The sequence below is a fragment of the Penicillium riverlandense genome (assembly GCF_028828495.1).
Source record: "Penicillium riverlandense strain IBT 135883 chromosome Unknown utg000011l_segment0_segment0, whole genome shotgun sequence".
Classification (NCBI taxonomy): domain Eukaryota; kingdom Fungi; phylum Ascomycota; class Eurotiomycetes; order Eurotiales; family Aspergillaceae; genus Penicillium; species Penicillium riverlandense.
In genome coordinates, this window is record NW_026643201.1 from 45,909 (window position 1) to 67,042 (window position 21,134).

General features: G+C 48.1%; 6 protein-coding genes across 6 annotated transcripts; 4 read left to right on the forward strand and 2 right to left on the reverse strand.

Annotated features, from left to right (window-relative positions):
* Positions 1-1,215: 1,215 nt before the first annotated feature.
* N7474_010717 (uncharacterized protein) lies at positions 1,216-2,370 on the reverse strand (the record flags this gene model as incomplete). Its single annotated transcript, XM_057202127.1, has 2 exons — positions 1,216-1,946; positions 2,022-2,370. The coding sequence occupies 2 exons, from the start codon at positions 2,368-2,370 to the stop codon at positions 1,216-1,218; spliced, it is 1,080 nt and encodes a 359-aa protein (XP_057047411.1).
* A 1,257-nt stretch (positions 2,371-3,627) lies between these two features.
* N7474_010718 (uncharacterized protein) lies at positions 3,628-7,306 on the forward strand (the record flags this gene model as incomplete). Its single annotated transcript, XM_057202128.1, has 8 exons — positions 3,628-3,729; positions 3,781-4,023; positions 4,107-4,886; positions 5,008-5,117; positions 5,190-5,334; positions 5,836-5,967; positions 6,016-7,036; positions 7,092-7,306. 8 exons carry the CDS (start codon positions 3,628-3,630, stop codon positions 7,304-7,306), a joined length of 2,748 nt encoding a protein of 915 aa, XP_057047412.1.
* A 601-nt stretch (positions 7,307-7,907) lies between these two features.
* N7474_010719 (CHAT domain-containing protein) lies at positions 7,908-11,915 on the forward strand (the record flags this gene model as incomplete). The annotated part of the gene is made up of 1 exon (XM_057202129.1): positions 7,908-11,915. One exon carries the CDS (start codon positions 7,908-7,910, stop codon positions 11,913-11,915), a length of 4,008 nt encoding a protein of 1,335 aa, XP_057047413.1.
* Positions 11,916-12,643: 728 nt separating this feature from the next.
* On the reverse strand, positions 12,644-13,957 carry N7474_010720 (uncharacterized protein; the record flags this gene model as incomplete). The annotated part of the gene is made up of 4 exons (XM_057202130.1): positions 12,644-13,218; positions 13,273-13,347; positions 13,551-13,740; positions 13,832-13,957. 4 exons carry the CDS (start codon positions 13,955-13,957, stop codon positions 12,644-12,646), a joined length of 966 nt encoding a protein of 321 aa, XP_057047414.1.
* Positions 13,958-15,159: 1,202 nt separating this feature from the next.
* Positions 15,160-16,766, forward strand: N7474_010721 (S-adenosyl-L-methionine-dependent methyltransferase; the record flags this gene model as incomplete). Its single annotated transcript, XM_057202131.1, has 7 exons — positions 15,160-15,275; positions 15,447-15,476; positions 15,529-15,570; positions 15,860-15,885; positions 15,940-16,126; positions 16,190-16,618; positions 16,676-16,766. 7 exons carry the CDS (start codon positions 15,160-15,162, stop codon positions 16,764-16,766), a joined length of 921 nt encoding a protein of 306 aa, XP_057047415.1.
* Positions 16,767-18,959: 2,193 nt separating this feature from the next.
* Positions 18,960-20,364, forward strand: N7474_010722 (class III chitinase; the record flags this gene model as incomplete). The annotated part of the gene is made up of 5 exons (XM_057202132.1): positions 18,960-19,068; positions 19,135-19,200; positions 19,278-19,291; positions 19,342-19,460; positions 19,509-20,364. 5 exons carry the CDS (start codon positions 18,960-18,962, stop codon positions 20,362-20,364), a joined length of 1,164 nt encoding a protein of 387 aa, XP_057047416.1.
* Between the last annotated feature and the right edge of the window lie 770 nt (positions 20,365-21,134).

Genomic DNA, 21,134 nt, shown 5'->3' on the forward strand with positions numbered 1-21,134 from the left:
CTTGCTTCCCGAGCGTGGTACCATTACAAATAGTCGGGCAACGCGTCTGTAAATTTAGTATGTTATGGAGCAATAGTTCATCTATGCGCAAACTTAATTTCAGCCCTAGTTTCCTAATGGAAGGGGTGGATCTAGGGATGGGAAGTTATCTAGTTAGTTCCAAAGTATCGGGGTGTGGATCTTAGGGCTTAGGGAGCTGTTAGGGAGGATTTACGCTTTTGTTTTGCAAAAATTGGACAGGCCTAGAGACATCGGTCTTAGCGAGCAGGGTACGAGCAACTAGGTGCCCTCGCCGGTTTCATGCCTCTGAGCCCACCTCTTCCAAAGTCTGCCTAACCTTTCAGCGGCAAATGGTCGTTGGTGCCGAACGAGCTGCATAGGATGCGTGGTCAACCGTCTGTGTTGCAGCCTAATAGGCTAGAAAGTTCAGTCGGCGTTGCAATGTTATGCTGACTTGAGAAAGAATCCAATTGCATTGCCGACTTGGCACATTCTCGCCAGGCAGCACCATCGTCCACGCCCGAGAAGCTATAAGGCAGGCACGGAAAATGGAGATTGGCCTCGGATGGTCAGAGGGGTCCTTGATAACAAGATCAGCTGCAGTGATTAGTAGCTGTGATTAATTACATGACGTGCATTGCGACAAGATGTGCATTGTCACTCGCTACGAATATGAGACTTCGTTGCCAATTACTCTACTTTACCTGGTCTTCCTTGTGTATCTGTACCTTATCAACGCCCTTTGGGATGTTGCCATGCCACAAATACATTCCGTCGACGCCACGAAACCTTCCATGGAATGGATGGCTCTTGGACTCACGAGCTAACTAGGACCGCAGACCTCTCGTGGAATGGAACTTGTATGCGCGGCATGGGTCTACGCGTGGATTTCGTGGAGTGTTTTGCAACTGTACTTGGTGTCCCCCTTGTGTATATATAGGCTTGTCTACCTGTGGAAGGAGTTTTACAGGATGACATTTGGTGCGAATTTCCAACACTAAGGACACACTCATTACGCGACGCTTTGCTTTGCAAGTCCAAAAAATGTCCGCCAATATGGTAGCATCGATATTTTTGCCACGCACTCGGGCTACTCACAGCCAACGAAACGTCTTTCTCGCCCTCGTCATTTCGACGTTCTGTCGCAATGTTCATTCGAACCCAGAACACTACCGTGCTTCCTGGCCTGCCGCGGTTCAGGACCGTTGGGCAATGTTACGGGACGAGCGCGTATGGCAAAGTTACCCAACGGACACCAACATCCAGAAATGGGACAGCGACGGCGGTGTCCAATGCGGAGTGCCGGATGACAGCCAGCGAATGTGGTTTACTCAGGGCGGTTGTAGCATTGCAAGCCAAGACCTCACCTACGCCGACACGACCGGCAATGTCACTGTCATCCGCACGGCCGCAAAGGGAGAACTTGTCAAATTGACTTGCGAGGACGTGTATTGTCCGGTCCCAGCTCGACCCGATTGTTATGAACAGCCTGGTATCTGCTCGTCTGATGAGTGGTGCATGATCGACATCCACGAGAGATGGGGCCCATGGGCCATGGCCCGTGACGGATCCACTCCCCAATGGGAATACTGCTTCAGTGTCGCCGATTTCGTCGCGAACTCTACTGACGAGGCATTGATCTCCAGCTACAATGCTGATTGCGTTGCCAGCACTGTCGGCGACTACGGTATCAAACTTGGACCCAAGACGGAAGCCTGGAAACCTGTGAGGGGCAGGTGCGTTACATTCCGAAAGGTGGAGGAGAGCTGCATTGGAAATCCGCTCGAGTTTGGCCCTTTTGAACCCGACTTCGGTCTGAACTATGCCCGGGAACAAAATGGTTGGCCGTTTCCTCGCCCGCTCGTTTGCGGTCCCGGACTTACCTGCACTGGTGCTGAGTTTGAGGTCCGCCCCTCGACCTGCGTGGTCCAACGGCCCCTCGATACCTGCTTTGCTGGTCCGTGGTGGGATTCTACCCAGTGTCCGAGAACAGAATATGATGCCCCAAAAGGCGGCCTAACCATGGAGCAGACGGTGGAAGCTCTTCGCAGGGCTATCCTGTTGTATCCGGGCGAGATTGCCTCTGCCGGAGACTGCGCCTATTGGAATCGCACCAGCAACGTCGGCGTGAGTGTGCTCGCTACGCAGCATAGGATCTACAACATAGCCGCTGCCCTGTGGCCGACTCAACTCTTCGATGTAATACCTAGTTTCGACGAAGTTATGCAACTGATTCCGGATCCCAATATTTACGGAAGTCCCTCGGATTGCGTCGCCCAAGCCGACGTTCCTGGCTCGGACATCAACAAAGCTCTCGCCAACGCAGCCACGCTTTCCTCGCAACCTAACCAAGTGTGGTCGCTCGTTCATTTTCTGATGCACAACCAACAAGCTCCTCTGAGTCCTAAGCGTGTTGCTGCCTCACGAGCGCTCGCTGCTCACCTCTCGGAAAGCTTTTGGTGTGATGACTGTCGGGGCTTCTTCTCAGTTGGCGTTATCGAGGTATACGGACTCCCACCTCTGAGCTCAAATCCTGAAGATCATGCCCGATGGTGGTGGTACGGCCACAACGTCGCTTCAGAACACGTCGCCTCGACCCGGGGCGGCCATCCCTGGATCCATGAATTGGGGGAGCAAGGCGTTGCTTCGTTTCAAAACCCCTTCTTCATGACCTGGAAAGATGCTGTGGACATGTGGACATACAACAATTCCTAAACCAATCAGTGCTATTCATTTCGGAACCGCAGTTAATCTGCGATATAAGTCACAAAAATGTGCTATCATGAACGTGCCAGACGTGGTGGTCATCATGGGCAGAGGCGGTCGATCTGTACATGAAGGCCGCGTGGGTAAGCGTTGTCGGAAGCCAGATATAATGAATACTTGGGCGTCCTAAGCAGCCGTACCTTTGATCAGCAGCTCGAATCAATTACAACCGGAGAAGTAATAAATCAAGGCGCCTATCTATAGCTATAATGTTTGATGCAGGAATACGATTATGTAATTCGAGAATCCGGATCGTTCGCCCCTGGAGTTCAAGATGACAGCTCCAAGTTCCGCGTGTGTCGCCACACACAGAGCATTCCTGTGCTCCTATTGCATGCACGCCTTCTGCTTCTATTGTGCCACTTCTGATTACGTGCAATAACAATTGTGGTTTAGTCAACATACCAGCGTGAGGGACCATGGTGATTTAGTCTTGGATTGCCTCGTGCATTCGTGGGAAACTCACTAATCTCCATCCCCGCAATTATTGCATCACGTGATGTACACCAGACCCGTCTTGGCACGATACTCCCCTCAACCGGAATATTCTCTCGGTAATTTATGCTACCTATAGTCTTCGTAACTTTATGATGATCAGATGCATAGGCTGTCACACACATTCGGGGTATGTCAGCCGGGTAGATCTAATTCAACTCACAACGATCATAATCGAGAGTATATATCCGAACCAAATTTCCGGACAATGATTACAAAATTTATTAAGGTCATTGCTTCCGCACTTGAATTCAATGGGAGTGTTATGAGTTGCAAGTTCTCTTGCAAATCGAGACTCTCTATTACATAATTCAGCTCCTACAACCTGGACCACCTGTGAAAGGTCCGCTATTCCAATCTTCAACAATGTCCTTGTCCTCGACCGTGGGATCCCTCCGGTCAATGCTCCCCGCAGTCGTTGCGAATACCAGTCCAGGTGTTATCCTATCTGGAGCCTTTGGCTTAACCGTTAGTTGCATCTGGTTCCATTCTTTTTCTATTGTATGCTGAGTACAGCAGTCCCTGTGCGCATTTGTCGCCTGGATGAGCTATAACCTTTATTTTCACCCGCTTGCCTCTTTTCCTGGCCCAAAGCTCAATGCAGCAACGCCTTTTCCTCTATATCGCGCTATTTTAAAGGGACAATTGCCCCTGTACGCAGAAAAATTGCATGCCAAATATGGCGAGGTTGTACGCATTGCCCCGGGCGAAGTGACGATCATCAATCCGGATGCATGGAAAGACTCTACGCAATTCGCCCAGGTAAGGCGCAAAAGCCCAAAGATCAGCGCCATGTGTCGGTGGGGCCGAACCATATCCCCAGCATCTTACGAACAGATGACCAGACGCACACGAGATACCGTCGATCTCTCGCACACGGCTTCTCCGAGTCCAGTCTCCAGAAACAGGAAGTTATCGTTAAGGGCTACATGGATCTGTTGATCCAGCGGCTACACGAACTCTCAACCCCCGGAAGCACGGTAGTCGATATGACAAATTGGTATAATTATACGACGTTCGACATCATTGGTGATCTTGCCTTTGGTGAATCCTTCGGCTGTCTCGAGAATTCAAAGTACCACTTCTGGGTATCCGTCATCTTTAGCCACTTCCGAACCGCAGCATGGGCTAACATCATGCGCCGTCTGCCCTTCGGCCGATACCTGATGAAGTGGATTGTTCCGAAGAAAATACAAGAGAAAAAAGCACAGAACAAGATGACTCACGAAAAGGTTCAAGCCCGTATTAGTTCCGGAGACAATGGCCGGCCCGACTTCTTAAGCAACGTGCTCAAGCAGCCTGTCGACAAGGGCATGACTGAGGACGAGCTGGTTTCTAATTCCTACGTGCTAATAATCGCCGGCTCTGAGACCACCGCTACATTGCTATCCGGTGTGACATACTATATCCTCACCGTCCCTGGAGTTATGGATAAGTTGAAAGCAGAGATTCGAGGAGCTTTTGCGACAGAAGGGGAGATTACCTGGTCGGCGGTTAACCAGCTTCCGTATACGCTAGCCGTCTTGAATGAGGGTTTGCGGATGTATCCACCTGTTCCCTTCGGCTTCCCCCGCATGGTTGAGGGCAAGGGCGATTTTCTTTGCGGTCGATGGGACCCCGGAGGCGTAAGAGCACCGAACCCCCCATTCTCTTGGTTCTGTCGAGAAAACTTACCGTACAATGTTGCATATATCTATCGGAGTACCGATTTTGGCCGCCAGTCGGTCTGACGCAAACTTCCATAAGTCTAAAGAATTCATTCCTGAGAGATTCATGGGAGAGCCCGAATTTGAGTCCGATAAGAGGAACGCAGTGCAGCCATTCAGCGTGGGTCCGCGCAACTGCTTGGGTCGAAAGTGAGTTGATCGCAGCGCATTTTGATCCTGAGAATACCTGTTGAACCGTGATCATTGACGAATCTCCGATAGCCTGGCATATGCAGAAATGCGACTGATTCTGGCTCGTATGATCTGGAATTTTGATATGGAAATTGCTCCGGATTCCAGGAACTGGATTAACCAGGACGCGTATGTCGTGTGGGAGAAGCCAGCCCTGAACGTGAAATTGGCACCGGTAGCACATGTTCAACGTGGATGATGGCCTTGCGATTACATGGGTGAATTTATTGTTATGCTCAAAGACGTGGTGAAAGACAGTGGCTATGTGTGGAGACAATGCTTTCGTTTTTCTATTCCCCAACCACTAGATCATCATGAAGCCACTAACAGTTCTGGATTTTGCGCCTTTCTCGCAGCCTCCTGCCGTTCATGAAGAGCTTATAGTAAATGAATTATATAGTATGCGGTGGAAGCATGGCTCACATTTCTAGGGACTGGTAGTTAGGAGCAGCTAAAAAATAAAGTCGGATGCCTCGGCCAGGTGTTTGGATTATCCAACATAGCCGCGTTGAGTGGGTTGGTGGCCTTGGCATAGCTAACTTTATTTTTTGGATTATTCAACACAAAAATAGTGAATTATTCAGCAAGCATTCGACGTCTGTGCCGTCACGCATCAATGAAAATAATGTCAACCTGAAATCAACTTTGAACTGTGACGTGGCTTAAACCCGTACAGAACTACACTTATAGCGGAATTGTTAATCGAGCCCAAAGGATGGCAGATGCAAGCGACAATACCATACGGTTGAGCCAGGGGAGCCGTAAGCGAGGGCGCCCGCTACTCAATGACACCCAGCAGCGCACCCTGGTGAGTTTATGCTACTCCAAGAAGCTCGCCTAAACTCATCCTGTACAGAGACGGCGAGAACAGCTTCGCAGGGCACAGCAGGCATATCGCATTCGGAAAGACGACACAATCAGCAATTTGACAAACCGTGTGGAGGAGCTAGAAAGGGGAGCCCAAGAAATCAGCAAATCGTTTCTTAGTCTCAGCAAACAATTGCTAGACACAAAAGCCCCCGAAAATTATTCGCAAATTGCCTCGGCCTTGCATAAGGCGACCCGGCAATGCCTGGCTCTTGCGCAGGCGGCGCAAGCAGTACCCAGCGTTAGTGACGACAACGAAGCCTGTGAGAATGCGGCCGATTTTGTCAAGTGCTGGCGGATGGACCAATCAGACGACCATCAGCATATAGGACAACAAGAAGTGCATTGCGACTTGCCGTCAAAAGCCATCGAAACGCCCATAGATAATTCAGTTGATGGACCAACTCGATGGGTTCTTGGATCATCACTACCTCCAGACTCACCACTTGGTGACCCGAGAACAACGGAATTCAACAGCAACAGATATAACTTGGCATTGCCCTTTCCGTCTCCCCACGCGAGCTTGCCCCTTGTTACTCAGCCATTCATACACTCAAGCGAAGAAACGCAATTTATGCAGCTTTTGGTTCAACAGTGCTGCCTAACTGCATACGAGCTATTAGTCCGGCAGTCAGATATCCTAAGGATCCAGGAGGTATTTGGATTCATACCACCAGCTTCGAATCGAAACCAGATGGCACTTTGTCTCTACAACGCGTTCCAAAGTGAAGATACACAAAGTATTCAGCGTCAGGCTAAAGTGCTTACTTTCCTGCGCTCCGGGGAAGTTGACTTTCCAACAGAGCCAACTGACTCATTATCCAGGGCCTGGGGATACGCATTTGACGCCGAGACTGGTGCGGAGTGGTTGGATGTTCATGGGGTGCAAGAACTCCTGTCTAGGAAGGGGTTCCAGTTCCAAGAGAATACCTCTGCACTATCCCAGGAAACTAGTGTAAAGTTGGATTATTTTCCCTCACTGCACTTTGATGTGACCGCCTTCATTAAGGGTGAGACCCTGGGAAGTTGATACTGAACCATCGTGCGATCGCTGACAGTGTTTAGTCCTCTCCAGCAAAGCCATCTGCGTTTTTCCTGGACCGGCATTTAGGCGTGAGGTCGTTGAAAATGCACTGGATTTTGCGATTGCAGATTATTACGCCGTCCATCATACGCCTCGCCAAACCCCGCTCACGACCCAACCCGCCTGGGCGCATCGAAAAGCCGACCCAAGACCTAAACGGGTACCCCGTAGAACACACCAAGGCAAAAAAGGCTGACCAGTCGACTTGCATGAAATTATGCTGCAGTTTTCCGATCGCCCGGCGGATTTGCTTGGTTCCACCTGCTGTGGGCTTTTATCTAGTATGCTCGAAGTTTGCAGATAATTTGCGAAGAAAAGGATATTTTCATTTTGTATATGGCAGTGAAAGTATTCCTACCTTTAGGTCTTCCAACCGATTCAACCAGGGGTGGAAGGAGTCATCTCCAAGCCCCATATTTGTTGGCACTGTTAGTCTCACAAAATGCCAAGGCTGGATATAAAAATTCTGTAGAAAACACACAAGGAAAGAAGATCTTGCATGGCTTGTCCCGCTCCCAGAGTATTTACTGTGTATTTCACTCTGCTGCCTTCGCGGGGCACAGCCCAACCTGTGCTTATTCGTTTACTCTAATCGGGCAATTTTAGACGATTCGCCCGCGGGGTTTCATGATAGCGTGGAAAACTGGAAGTTTCGGGCACATCCGAGCCCACCATGCTTATAATATTGACCCGGCCTCAGGTAAGTGGGCTTTTGGAACTGCTCAGCGAGATCGAGCTTCATAATTCCAGTTGCAGGGCTAATTTAGAGACTCTTTCGCCCGTCCACGAAAGCTCTAATGGATTTTGGTCATTTCATCGATCTTTGTGGCAGATCGCTCTTCGCAGAAGAGTATCTTGGGGATCTGGACGCTGCTTGGGATTATCTCCAGCAGACGCAACCTGACATATCCGAGGTGGAGCCTGCTGTCTACGCAGAGCACCTTCGTTGTTCGGCCATACATTCAGTACTTGCCGGTAGGCCAGCAGATGCATATGAAAGCCTCGCGATCTTGAAAGATCTCCTCGATAAATTACCCAAAGAATGGGGCCTACGATATGCCAACTATAAGGTCTTAACCGACTACACCCGCCGCTTTCCCCCGCTACTTCACTTCTATCATGAGAATGGGAAACCGGTCAACGTTTCCATGCTCGGGAACACCAGCGTCCCTTTTGAAATTCAAGAGAGCTTCATGGACAACTTCAAGAAGTATTTACCTCATAGCCTGCCCCGTGACCAAATATTGTCTCTGGTTTTGAATGCCGTTCTCGGATATCCATCACGAGCAAGGAATATCACGACACTATTGCACCCTCTCAGTCCCATGCGCCAGGCGACCACCTCGGCCGAGGACAAACTCTCTAAAGTTGTGAAAGTTGCTCAGACTTTTCTTGATTTTCGTGACAAGGCCGATTCCTACGGAGTGACCAGGATGGGTACATACATGTTCCGACTGGTCGCTGAGTTGCACCTCACAAGCCAGAGTCCTTCGTCAGATGCCCTGTTGCGAGAACTATACCAAAGATCCAAAAGACTCGAAGATCACGAGGAGATGGCCAACGCCCAATTGCTAGAGGCAGATAACCTTATAAGCCCTCCGTTTGCCAGCCCCGTCACGCTGAACCTGATTATTGTCGACGTCACCAGCTGCACGTTTAGCGATGCCTTGTGGGACCCGGTTGAATTGGATCTTAAGTATGATTACGTTCCCAGAGTCAAAGAACTTTACGATTCTGCCTTAGAGCTGTTTCGAGAAGCAAATAACAAGCGCGGTCAGGCTGCCGTGCTACTGCGACAAGGCTGTTGTCTTCATAATAAGGCCCGTCATGAACGGCCCTTGAACAAGCAGGTGCTCGGCCTACTCGCAGAGTCCGAGCTCAAATTACAGAAATCTCTCAATTTTTTTGGGAGAGATGAAGCGAACGCTCAACTGGTGAAGACACACCTGATTCTGACAGGGATCACGGGAGGAAATCCGGGCAACATAAAAGCGATCGCGACGTCGATCGGAGTTTGGGGCGTTGAGGCAAAAAACGAGACAATGGCCCACTGCCTTGGAATGATCTTATCCCGATACGCGCATCAAGAATGGTACAAATTTTCGAACTTGGACACTGCTTTGCTGGCATGGGAGTGTGCATACGAAGTATTCAAGCGTCTCGGAGACATGATTCCGTTGTTCCAATCCGTGGTCTGCCGAGCACACGTACAGAACGAAATGTGGAATGTCGATGCAGCTCGAATCTTCATCGAGGAGGCGCTATCTATGGTCGATGGAGTTGTTGAGCACTTTGACTCCATCATTCAATCGGCGCCGGACACACCGTCGTTGCAGACGGACCGTATCACCATATCGACGAGTAAATTCCAATTGTTGTCGACTTTCGGCAGTGAAGTGAACAACATTTATCTGCGGAGTGAGGATATACAGCGATTCAATGAATGGAACAACAAACTGGCTTATTGGATTGAGCATGATGAGAGCTTCGTTGCATTTCGCGAGAAACTGGAAACTGGCGACATTCTGAGATTTACTCACCCTAATGCTCATTTTTCCGAAAAAAATGTGAAGGGCCTATGGCGGAAAAGCTTAGCTTGGAATGCAGCCATGGTGAGATACGCTTCTGCGGATAACACCTTCCGCCGACTGATGGATGAAGGCGATATCCTGAAAGCAGAGACAAGCCTCCGCCGCTTTGTGGACGAGGTCGCGGATCTGGAAAGGCAGTATAGCAGAGATCTCTATCGTATCCTGGCATGTGATCGCATTGGCGATACTGCCAAAGCCCGTGAGATTTTTGACACTATTGATGATAACGAATTGTTCAACGATAGACTGGAGGAATTCCAGCAAGGAATCGGTATTCAATCCGGATTTTCTTTGAATGCCCAGGTCGCATTGATCATGGCTGTATTTTCAGGGGACAAGCAACGAGCCCAGCGACTTGTCGATATGATCATAAAGATCTGGCCTCCCTTCTTTGAAACGATGACCGAGAGTGCAATGGATTACTCCCAACGACTCAGTTACTATGCACAAATCATGAAAGATCAAGAACCTGAGATTTGCTTTGCAAAGCTACTCGAAGCTCGTCAAATCCTTGAAACTTGTCGTATCCAGACGAAAGATTTGGATGCTAGGATTGGCAGTTCCGGTCAGGGGTGGTCTGTAGAGGTTTATATGAACCTCGCACGTCTTTGTTTGAGATGGGAAAGCTCAGGGGTCCCCGTGAGTTTTATATCAGCATACGAGCATGGGCATTTTGATGATATTTCATGGTCTGAACATGCCCTACTGTTTATTGAGATGAGTAGAGCACGGGCTGTGCTCGAATCTCTACAGTCTCAAGCCACCCACATTCCTGGAATGACTGGAGTCCCTGATACTACACCACTCTCAGAATCAGTCCAAAAAAGAAGACTCTTAAGGTCCCTGCTTTCTTTGAGGAAATTGAGTTCAGAGCAGGAACAAGAGGTTTCGCAGCTGCGAAAGGATATCGATGAATTAGAACGAGACAGGAATCTCTCCTATGCGACGGATTTCATCGAGACCGCCAGTTCTACTATCGAGCCGAAACTGTTATATCAAAGCATCGATGAGCATTCCGTGGTAATAGACGCTACTTTTACTCACCGTGGATTCATCTCATTTGCAGTGACTCGGGACGGCATACAACAGACGCATCAAGGAACGACGACTGTCTTTGATATCCGGAGGCCCGTAATGCAGGTAATGCAGATCATGCACAATATGACCGGATACATTGGGGAAGAGGAGGAAGCACGCAAAAATGCTCTCAACAAGCTGTCCCAGATGATCTCTGCAGTGCTGCTGGAACCCTTTGCAGACACAATCAGAAGGAAATCGCACGTCATTTTTTCAGTGTCTGATCCTATGACAGCATTCCCATTTGCAAGCCTTGTATTCGATGAGAAGCCACTTATCATGCACGCCGGGGTCTCGCAAGTCCCCAGTCTGAGTGTGCTCCATCACCTCTCCCGGAGAAGGTCGGCCTCGATGACACCAACGGTATCCGTTCTTGCCAAATCACCCACTAAAGAATCATCCGAAAATCCAACACGAAGTAACAAAGAGGCCAGCCTCCACATGGCAGGAATCGAAGCCATCAATATAGCCCGCACATTTGCAACGTGGCCTATTGAGGCATCTCACATGACGCGAGATGAATTTCGAGAGTACGTCAAAGGCGGCTCGTTGATCATGCACGTCGGAACCCACGGAGATGTCAACTACCGTAACCCTCTGCTTTCGTCGATTTCAATTGGCGAGGGTCAAGAATTTCGCGTGATTGACATGTCTGCCATCCGTAGCAGCGTCCATCTTCTCGTGTTTGCGGCATGTCTCAGCGGACTCGGAAAAGCGACTCTAAGTAATGAAGTGCTTGGATTCTCCCACGTGGTTCTGAGCACTGGCTGCCAAGCTTATGTTGGGTCTCTCTGGAAAGTGAGCGACTTTGGTTCCATGTTGATTATGACATTGTTCTATCGCCATCTGAGAAGTATGCCACAGCTTTCTGTTGCAGAGCTTATGCGGAAGTCCCAAATGGAGCTATTGCAGCTTGATGGAGAGAAGGCCGGTATACTTTTGGATGGGCTGCTAGAAAATTGGTCTGATACGGAAGTGGAGGGCCAACGTCCGGCTGAGTTTGTGCCTGATGCGGAATTTCTGCTTTCTACGATGAAAATGATTATCGACCAATTGGATTGGTCGAGTCCGTTTTACTGGGCTCCGTTTACTCTGGTCGGATATGGAGGTTTCCGGTTTGTCCATGAGGATTCCTAGCCGTTTAATTGATAAGGGAAATAGCTCGATTCTAACTTCGAGCGACTTTTTTCTTCTTTTTAGAAAAAGCCAACGAGAGACACTGCATCTCAATTTGCTCATCATCACGCGCTGCTGATACCCTTGTAGAGCTAGCGGTATAGTGCACTCGCTAGCTTTAAAATTCAATATGCATGTCACACATATAAGTCGTTTTCAGACCAAAAACTCCTTAGAACTCGTTCGGATCACAGGAATTTTTTCATGGGCAATCTCGTCTTTCTCGGAAATTTCCGAGATCTCCTCCAGAGGTTTTCCCTGTGGTTCAGGAAAGAAGTTGACCAGAGATAGGGCAACTAGAAGACAACCTACATAAACAGTAAAATACTTCCACTGGAGATCCGGGAATGCCACTGGACTGACTTATTGGCCAAAAACCCAAGACGGAGCACATGTCCGCTGTTCAAAGTAGAAACGGATACAGCTGGTAAAGAGTTTCAGACTACGGGAACACTACTGTACCTGTTCCTGGTTCCCCTTTTCTGGCTTATTCTAGGGGCCCCTGGAGCAAGACAAACCGATAAGCTTTCAGGGCACGGAGCCGCAATGCCGAGCACCTTACAATAGCTTTGAACATGCCCTCTCCACGTAGTCCATTGTCCAACTGAGATCATGTCACAAACATGTAGTGGTCACTGGTTATTAATAAAGTGGAAGTCGCAATATTCCTCTCCTACCACAAAACAATTTCAAAGTGTACCGTGCGCACCGTCCTCACTCCACTTGAGTATTGGGGCCATATTATTTACCCGCTCCCAGAGGTCGCCTTTCTCTGCCTCTTTTGTAAACCACTCTTCAGCACTTCTGATTCGATTTGGATGTATTTCGTCCAGCAATTCGTAGTTTCTTCTCATGACCCCCTTGTTACCTTTGCTCGCTCTCCATAGGTTCCAGAACCCTGTGAAGTTCGTTTCAAAGCTCAATGTGGCAGGATCTGCCGGGTCGGCGTTGTAAGAAGATGGTTGTTTAGTTGAAAAGCCAAACCCGAATCGCAATTTGGACATCAACCCCATACGTGGATTTTTCAACACGTTCATGAACGACTCACGCCCACTGAATGCCTTGAAATATTCTGCAAATGGAACATCCACGTAACGTGCAGGCCTTCCTGTCACCTTTGTGAAAGCAGCAGCCATTTCGGAATACGAGATGTGGGCAATGGCCACTTCAAGATCCAGACCATTTGCTCGATCATTGTTGTCAAATAGCCAACGTACATAGATACCACAGTCTGAGAGGGCCACGTGAGAAATTTCTCCCTCCCCTGTGAATATTTTAGCATTAGATTCTGGGTCAATTTCCGGTTTGGGTCTCTTACCTAGGGGGACCGACCATGTAACTACTCCATCGATAAGTCGCGGCGTCATGATGGTCAAAGGAGAGAGTGCCATATCTATATATGGTCTAATTCAGCATGAAAAGAAAATGATTAGTATGCGATAGTGCCGCTAGTAATAAAGTAGATTGGGTTCGTTTACCCGGTAGTGAAGAGGGCTACCCCCATTTGAGAAGTTGGGTGTTGCAATATCCATTCTGTGCGAAGGGCATATGCTCCGTTAAACTCCTGTATCATTGGGGAGGAGAAGTTTGACTTACCCCCGACTCGTCCTTTGCCGTCGTAGTGGCCGCATCGATACTTTGGGTTCCAGTCACCCTTTTTTAATCCGTAGTCAAGATTACCCCAGACATAGAATTTCAAGCCAACGGAGATTGCTATCTCATAAGCTCGTATGCCCCAAAAGAGCTCTGATTTTTCGCCGCAGTTAAAGCTGTCGATATTCACAAACTATTTAATTCTGGCTCAGTATGAAAACGATGAACTGTTTCCGGGAAGGAGCCGTTTCACAAAATAGCATGGAGTAAGATGAAATACTCACAGCACCATCACAGCCGGTAAATCCACTAGTCAGGTCATCCTCACTGGCAAAGGTTCCCTGGAATAACTCTACACCAGCCAATGCTGCTAAGTCTTTTGCCCGTCGACTATTCGTATCTCGAGTCATGACACGGACTTGGTACCGTCGATCTTTGACAAGTTCTAGAACGCGGCCCTAATAGTCAGTGATGTTCAAGTGAGTAGTAGGCAAAACAGAGCGTGTATAGCAACCTTGAACAATGGGTAGGCCCTGGGCACCCGTCCCTCCAATCACCAAAATTTTGGATATCTGGAACAAAGGCATGTTCACGTATCTCAGTTGAGTTTCTTCAGCGCATCAAGTTCACCACGATTCGGCGTCTTTTACGTCGGTTACTGGGAATAAATACTGCTGACAACGTTTTAACCTACTGCGACCTTGAGAGTGTTGAGTAATCCAAACCCGTATAATGCCTGGATTTGGCAACCAGTTCCATGGCTACAACGATTATGCAATTAATGATAATGTAATCCTGATTAATAAACACACTATGAGATCTAATAACTAAGTTGACTTGTTAACATTAGTTAATAAACATCGATTAATAAACAGACTAGGGAAATTTTAACTACCGTCACCTGTTTTACATGAATAAACCCTAGTTCGATTTCCAAATTGGGTTAGTCGGACTGTAGTATAGTATTGAATATGATTGTCCTCGGGCCTAGAAATGTGTCCGTCTGTTATACAGTGCAACTTCGGATGACTCTACGCTCAACAATGGAGGACGGCCCCTCAATTAACTCCTGGTCATCGTGTGCTAGGGTATAGTTAACCCTTGCTCACCTTGTTAATGCTATATGTATCATGTCTTATTGTATAAACTCCCTCAGACTGCAGACCCTGACGTTTGGGATGGTAATATGATTCTTCTCCTATAGATTGTCGCCAGTCATGATCGTTTGATTCTCGTCAAACCGAAATCGTCGGATTCCTACCAGAAAGCGAGTCCCTAGTGTGTCCAACTCCGATTGCAGCATAACGACGTTTTCTGGAAAAATGTTCTTGTGCACAATCGTGAGGCATGAAGGAAAGCGACAGATTGAGCTAGGGATTTGGGCTAGATGGATCCGTTCATTGAGTTTGTGGGCTTTTTCCCCCTTAATTTATTCTCGCGCCCGAAGGAATGGAGGCCGGTCCTAATCGGCACTCGGCAACTATAGCTCGCTTACCAAATAAGGAGTTCGGCTTTTCCACCTCCCCCGCACAGCAACGCCCGACCCTGGAACTCTCAAGACCTTCCATCAGGTCAGGGTTTGTTAGCAGCCTGCTCAAGATAACTAGAAAGCATGGCCTCAGGCCATATTGATGTGGTGAGGAATTTTATGTGTCCTTATTTGATATTTTCTCACCTCGACCGACAGGATCCTGGTTACGACAGCCTAGAAGACTCGGATTGGCAGTCGTGAGTAAGCCCAACTCCAGGGGTATTATCAATGATAATTGAGCTCACCAAATGAACCAGAGATACTACATCCATCGTTTCAGAAATAGCCAGGGGTCGTTTACAACATGGTCGAACGTAAGCTATCATCATTAAGTTCAGGATATATAGCAGGACTAATTTGGCGGGCAGATACCAGGCATTGAAGCCAGAGGACTACTGGTGGGAATCCTATGCGTCCACACTGAGGATCAAGACTAAAATTGGTTTATAGGAGTCCATCCAATGACCAGCAATTCGAGGCCTATGAGACCGGGTAATAGATAAGCCCCTCTTTTTAAGCTTCCCTGACCCGAAGATGGCTGATTTTTTAAATTAATTACCAAAGCCACGTTGTATGTCTTCTGCTAGACTACTACCAGCCTAATCTACTACATCGAGCTCCTATTGGCAATTCCCCTAAAGTGAGAGCTATACCTGTCTCCTCGGTACAACAGCATACCAATGACGAATCTAGCATATTCTCGATGTCGGGACTGGCAAAGGAAATTGGGCCATGTAATTCCCACGCACCCTATCCGGGGATATCGCTGATTTGTAGCTAGCGACGTCGCAGATATGTACCCATCTGGTAAGCGCTCCATATTTCTACCATGCTATTCGTTCGCTCATTGAGATCTATTAGCCATTGTCCGCGGCGTGGATCTGTTTCCACCCCCTGTTACCTGGGTACCCACGAATTGTATTTTCGAGGTTGACGACCTCCTTCAGGAATGGACATGGCACAGGCAGTTCGACTTTGTATATTTGCGCCATATGCTCGGATCTTTCGACAATCAAGGATGGGCTACGTTGTACCAGCAGTGCTATGAGTCAGTCCTAACCCCTTCTCAGATAACGTATACTCCTATACGTGTAAAACTAATATCATTAAGCAACCTTGAGCCTGGCGGCTGGATCGAACAAATGGAATTCGATATTCGAGTGAAGAGTGATGACGATACACTACAAGAGGATAGCGTCCTGGCTAATTGGGGTGAGACCTTCATCGGGTGTGCTGAGCGAGCTGGCCGCCCCTTGACAATTCAGGAAACGATGCGAGCCAGTATCGAGAAAGCCGGGTTTGTTGATGTCCACGAGCATATTTACAAGGTACCTATTGGAGCTTGGCCTAGGGATAAGGTGCTCAAGGAGGTTGGCAAGCTCAACTACCACCACTGGGTCACTGGCATGGAAGGCTATGCAATGTGGTTGCTCACTACTTTCGGAGCACCTTCTCCATGGAGCCCGGAGGCGGTACAAGTGTATCTGGCTGAAGTCCGGGCGCAGTTAAAGGATTCCCACATTCATGGCTATGAATATGCGTGAGTTCATTTTATAGGTTCTTTGCAGAGCTATCAGTCGCTGATGAAGGATTCTAGGCGCCGGGTTTGGGGCAGGAAGCCTAGAGATGCCGAAAAGAAGAGCAATTCGACCACGCGCGAAGTAACACGCCGTGAGACCAGATCTTGATCGCTGCGCAAGCATAATTGAACCTGAAACTGTTGCCATACCAGTTTTCAGTCGTTATCATCATCACTTTGAAAGGCCATACGGATATATTTCACAATTTCTTCTATACATAAATTACTCTTCTATACATAGCTCATTATATACAAATCATTCACCATTGCGTCTATTATGCTTCCAACCTCTTACTGACCCACGAGTTGAGTGTTTCCATCTGAGCGAGCTGCACACTGCATATATGATGCTATTGCATTCCATTAAGTCGGTTGCAAAATTCGTACGGCCTAGTATGGCTACTGTCTACCCAAATGCTTCTGAGCAATGGCTCTTAGTTCGAATATCTAGCTAATGGGGGATGACGTGCCACCATTGTGGCGTCCACGAAGAGAAATCGGTAATCCCCACACATAGAAGCCGGGGTTTTGCATACCTATGTCCTGGTCAAAATGTTAAAACCATTGAAAAGCGCATACCTAATAAAATTATGATTAAATATATAATGCTTGATAGCACTTATGTCATCATACCACCCTGTGGACGACGTGACAACGGTAATGGCCTGCGCTGCGTTGGATCATCGTGAGTGCAACCAGGCGCGGGCTTTCCAAGTAGGCTAAAAAGACCGCTATGACGAAGTTCTCTCTGACTCTAGCTTCCTCGTGCCTGGGACCACTGTATAGTAGTATCGCGCGCTATCAGACCGCAGTCCTGACAATCACGCGACTGGAATGTTTGTATTGTTTGGCCTACTTCTGTATTTAGTCTGGAATCTAAGTTTCGGCTCTAAGACTCTTAGAGTTGGGCCCGCGATTCTAGGTTTCGAGAACTAGAACTTGGGTCTTGGCGGTCCCGAGTCGAATCGAACCTAGACAATCGCGGCTCCGCACGAGGCCTAGGTTATATAGTACAGAGAAGGCATGCACTACGTGCGCAGCCATTCTCCAGCTAGAGAAGACTTATAGAAACAAAGAAGGCCGACAAGGCTATTAGAACCGCCATTTGCAAGAAACGGTTCAGTAAGACGGATCGCGCGCTCGGTGAATATTAGATTTTGCTGCTCTCCCAGCCTACCTCCGTTTTAGGTGGTGGTCCGACATTTTCAAATACTACCAAAAAGAAAGCCGAATTGATGCGACTGGGCGCTCTGTTTGTGGTTAGATTGTCCGTGGAGTTCTCACGGGAAGGATATAGACAAGGGTGATAATCGGTGGAGCGGGGTTGACGAGGGACGGCCGAACGCCACTCAATGTTACGGGCGGCTACAGTGCCATGTTGACTGGCTGAGATCTAAACAAAGAGTAATCTAACATTGATCAAATGAAGTCCAGTTCTGCTCCATGCATGAAATTGTAGGTGCGACACCAAAGGAACGGACACGTCTACTTAACGAACGATAAGGTATGAGGCCACGTTGCCAGATGAATCAAAGAAACTGGAGAGTCCTGCAATCTCGCTTAAGGATGTGATGCATCCTCCAACAAGCTGAAGTATAATTGGTAGTATTATTACTACATAGCAGAGTGGCTGCATGCCCTGATTTCTTCAGCCACCAAATGTAGCTAAGTTTCATCCAAAATGCCACCCTTATGACTGGGTTTACTGCACAGTTGCATGGACGCAACGGTATTCCATTGGCCTACTCCAGATGGGCTAAGATTCATCCACAAACTAAAGTCCCTTTAATATCTGATATTAAGCGTCAGTTGACCTCCTTCTGCTTCTTGCCCTGCCATGCGGATGTTGCATATCATACGAGTGGCGCATATCGTTTGAGTATAGCATGTCGCTGGCAACTCAACGTTGCGAGCCTTATCTGAAAAATGGCAGTTGCTACCCTAACCCCTGAGCGTGTAGTAACATCGTCTGTGAAAGCATTGATGCTCCTTGACTTTTTATCTGCTCCATTGCTTACAGATTTACTTGAACGACGAGGCGCTAGAGGATTCTAATGTCACACATCACATACACATGAGCCTTTCAGGGTCCACGTTACTCTACTTCAAACCCTGGAGGGTTAAGTCACCTCCGGATGTTACTTTTTCCTTCCAGCATTCCAGGCGGGAGCGTATATAATAAACATGGTAACCCCTTGAAGATCACCTACCATAAACATCAACCGCGTCAAAGCTTCTTATCACGTCCTTTCACTTCTAAACTGCCTGTGGTGCATCATTGTTCAATCTATCTATCTAGATAATGATCTCCTCATTGAGCATTTTGGGCCCAGCCCTGGCCCTGACCCTAGCCCCCTTTGCTCGCGCTGGATTTAATCCTAGCTCATCTTCAAACATCGCAGTATACTGGGGTAAGGACAGGCTCCTACACGTGAGCTGATACGATTGGATATAGAGCTGACATGTTCCGCAATTAGGACAAAACTCCTACAATCAGGGTAGCGGCTCGCTTGCTCAGCAGAATCTCGCCTATTACTGCTCCAGTAGGTTTTCATTAAGACCTTAATAGCTATATTTGACGAAAATATAAGCTAACCTTGGAAACTTTGATTACTTTCAGACACTGATATCGATGTGAGTATGAATCTGTTATCATATGTTAACAAAACTAAACGGCTTGCTAGGTTATCCCCCTTGCATTCATGAACGGCATTACACCTCCAATTACAAACTTTGCCAACGCTGGAAACAACTGCACCGCATTTAGTGACAACCCCAATGTCCTTAACTGTACTCAGATTGCGTAGGTCCCTCCTATTTACCACTCTTACATCTTCTAAATGCCGCTCAGGGATGATATTGAGACCTGCCAGAACACCTACGGCAAGACGATTCTTCTGTCACTCGGAGGCTCTACATATACTCAGGGGGGATGGTCTTCCACAACGGATGCTCAAAATGCTGCGCAGACAGTATGGAATATGTTCGGCCCCCAGACTGGTGTCGCGATCGACCGTCCTTTTGGAGAAGCTGTGGTCGATGGTTTTGATTTCGATTTTGAGTCAACAGTCAACAACCTCCCGGCATTCGGCGCCAAGCTTCGCAGCTTGATGGATGCCGCCAGTGGAAAGCAGTATTACTTGTCTGCTGCACCCCAGTGTGTCTATCCCGATTCTGCTGATGGCACGACTCTGGCCGCTGTTGCTTTCGATTTTGTCATGGTGCAATTCTATAACAACTGGTGCGAAGTATCTAACTTCCAGGCGGGAGCAACTACTCAATCTAGTTTCAATTTTGATGTGTGGGACACTTGGGCCAAGGGCAGCCAAAACCCCAACGTGAAGGTCTTCCTAGGTATTCCAGCTAACTCCGGCGCTGCTGGTGCCGGTTATGCGAGTGGATCCCAGCTCCAGGCTGCTATTGCTTATTCTAAGCAGTATAGCAGCTTTGGAGGGGTCATGATGTGGGATATGTCGCAGCTATACGCCAACAGCGGTTTCCTCGACCAGGTTGTCAGCGACCTCAGTGCCTCCAGCACTCCCACTACAACTACAACTACAACAACGTCGGGCTCCGGCTCCAGTCCTACTGGGACCCTCGTTCCTCAGTGGGGCCAGTGTGGCGGACAGGGATATACCGGTTCTACCCAGTGTCAACCCCCGTATACGTGTGTCTACGGAGGTGCCTACTGGTCTTCTTGCAAGTAATCAGAATTTTGGCTGGACACGAGTTTTGTCAACCCTAAAGCATTGTCATGCAGGAAACCAAATTTCCACAATTTGTTATCACAGGTCTTTCTTGTACATATGATTTTTTTTAAAGAAAAAACAAAAAAGAAAAAAACTGCAAATGCCTTTCTCTTGTATATATGCAGAGCTAGAGCACGTATCTCATTTCGCGTGTCCTCTTGCCGACCCCGAACTGTGTCGGCAAAAACACCACAAGCGTAGACAGGAAATGACTTGGGCTGGTAATTTTTTTCGTCTTGCGAAATCATTAGGCCCAATTACCTTTTAATCGTAGAGATGTCCTTGGTGGTCTTGATGACGGAGCTACGATTCCTTAGTGCACAGGCCACACGGTTCAACTCTCCATAGCTAGCACTATATTGTGAAATTCGATGATACAGGACGCACTGCCACCAGACTTGTACATCCGCGATGTCTGCCAGAAACGAAACGACCTCGGGGATGATACCGCCGACCAAACAAGACATAAATAAGATCGTGCCACAACAGCTTTATTATCATCTTGACATACACACACCAACCATCCACTCATCCATCCATCCAAACAATCCCCTATCGTGTCAAATCGGCGGCAGTACGCACGGAGCATCAATCTGTCCAGATCGGCCATGTGCATGCGAGACTTGAGTTCAATAGTCATTCCTATTCGAAAGGTCGCTGCGAAGAAGAAAAATAAAAGTAGGAGAAAAAGACGAAGCTCGCTAATGAACGGGTCTCTGAGATGAGAG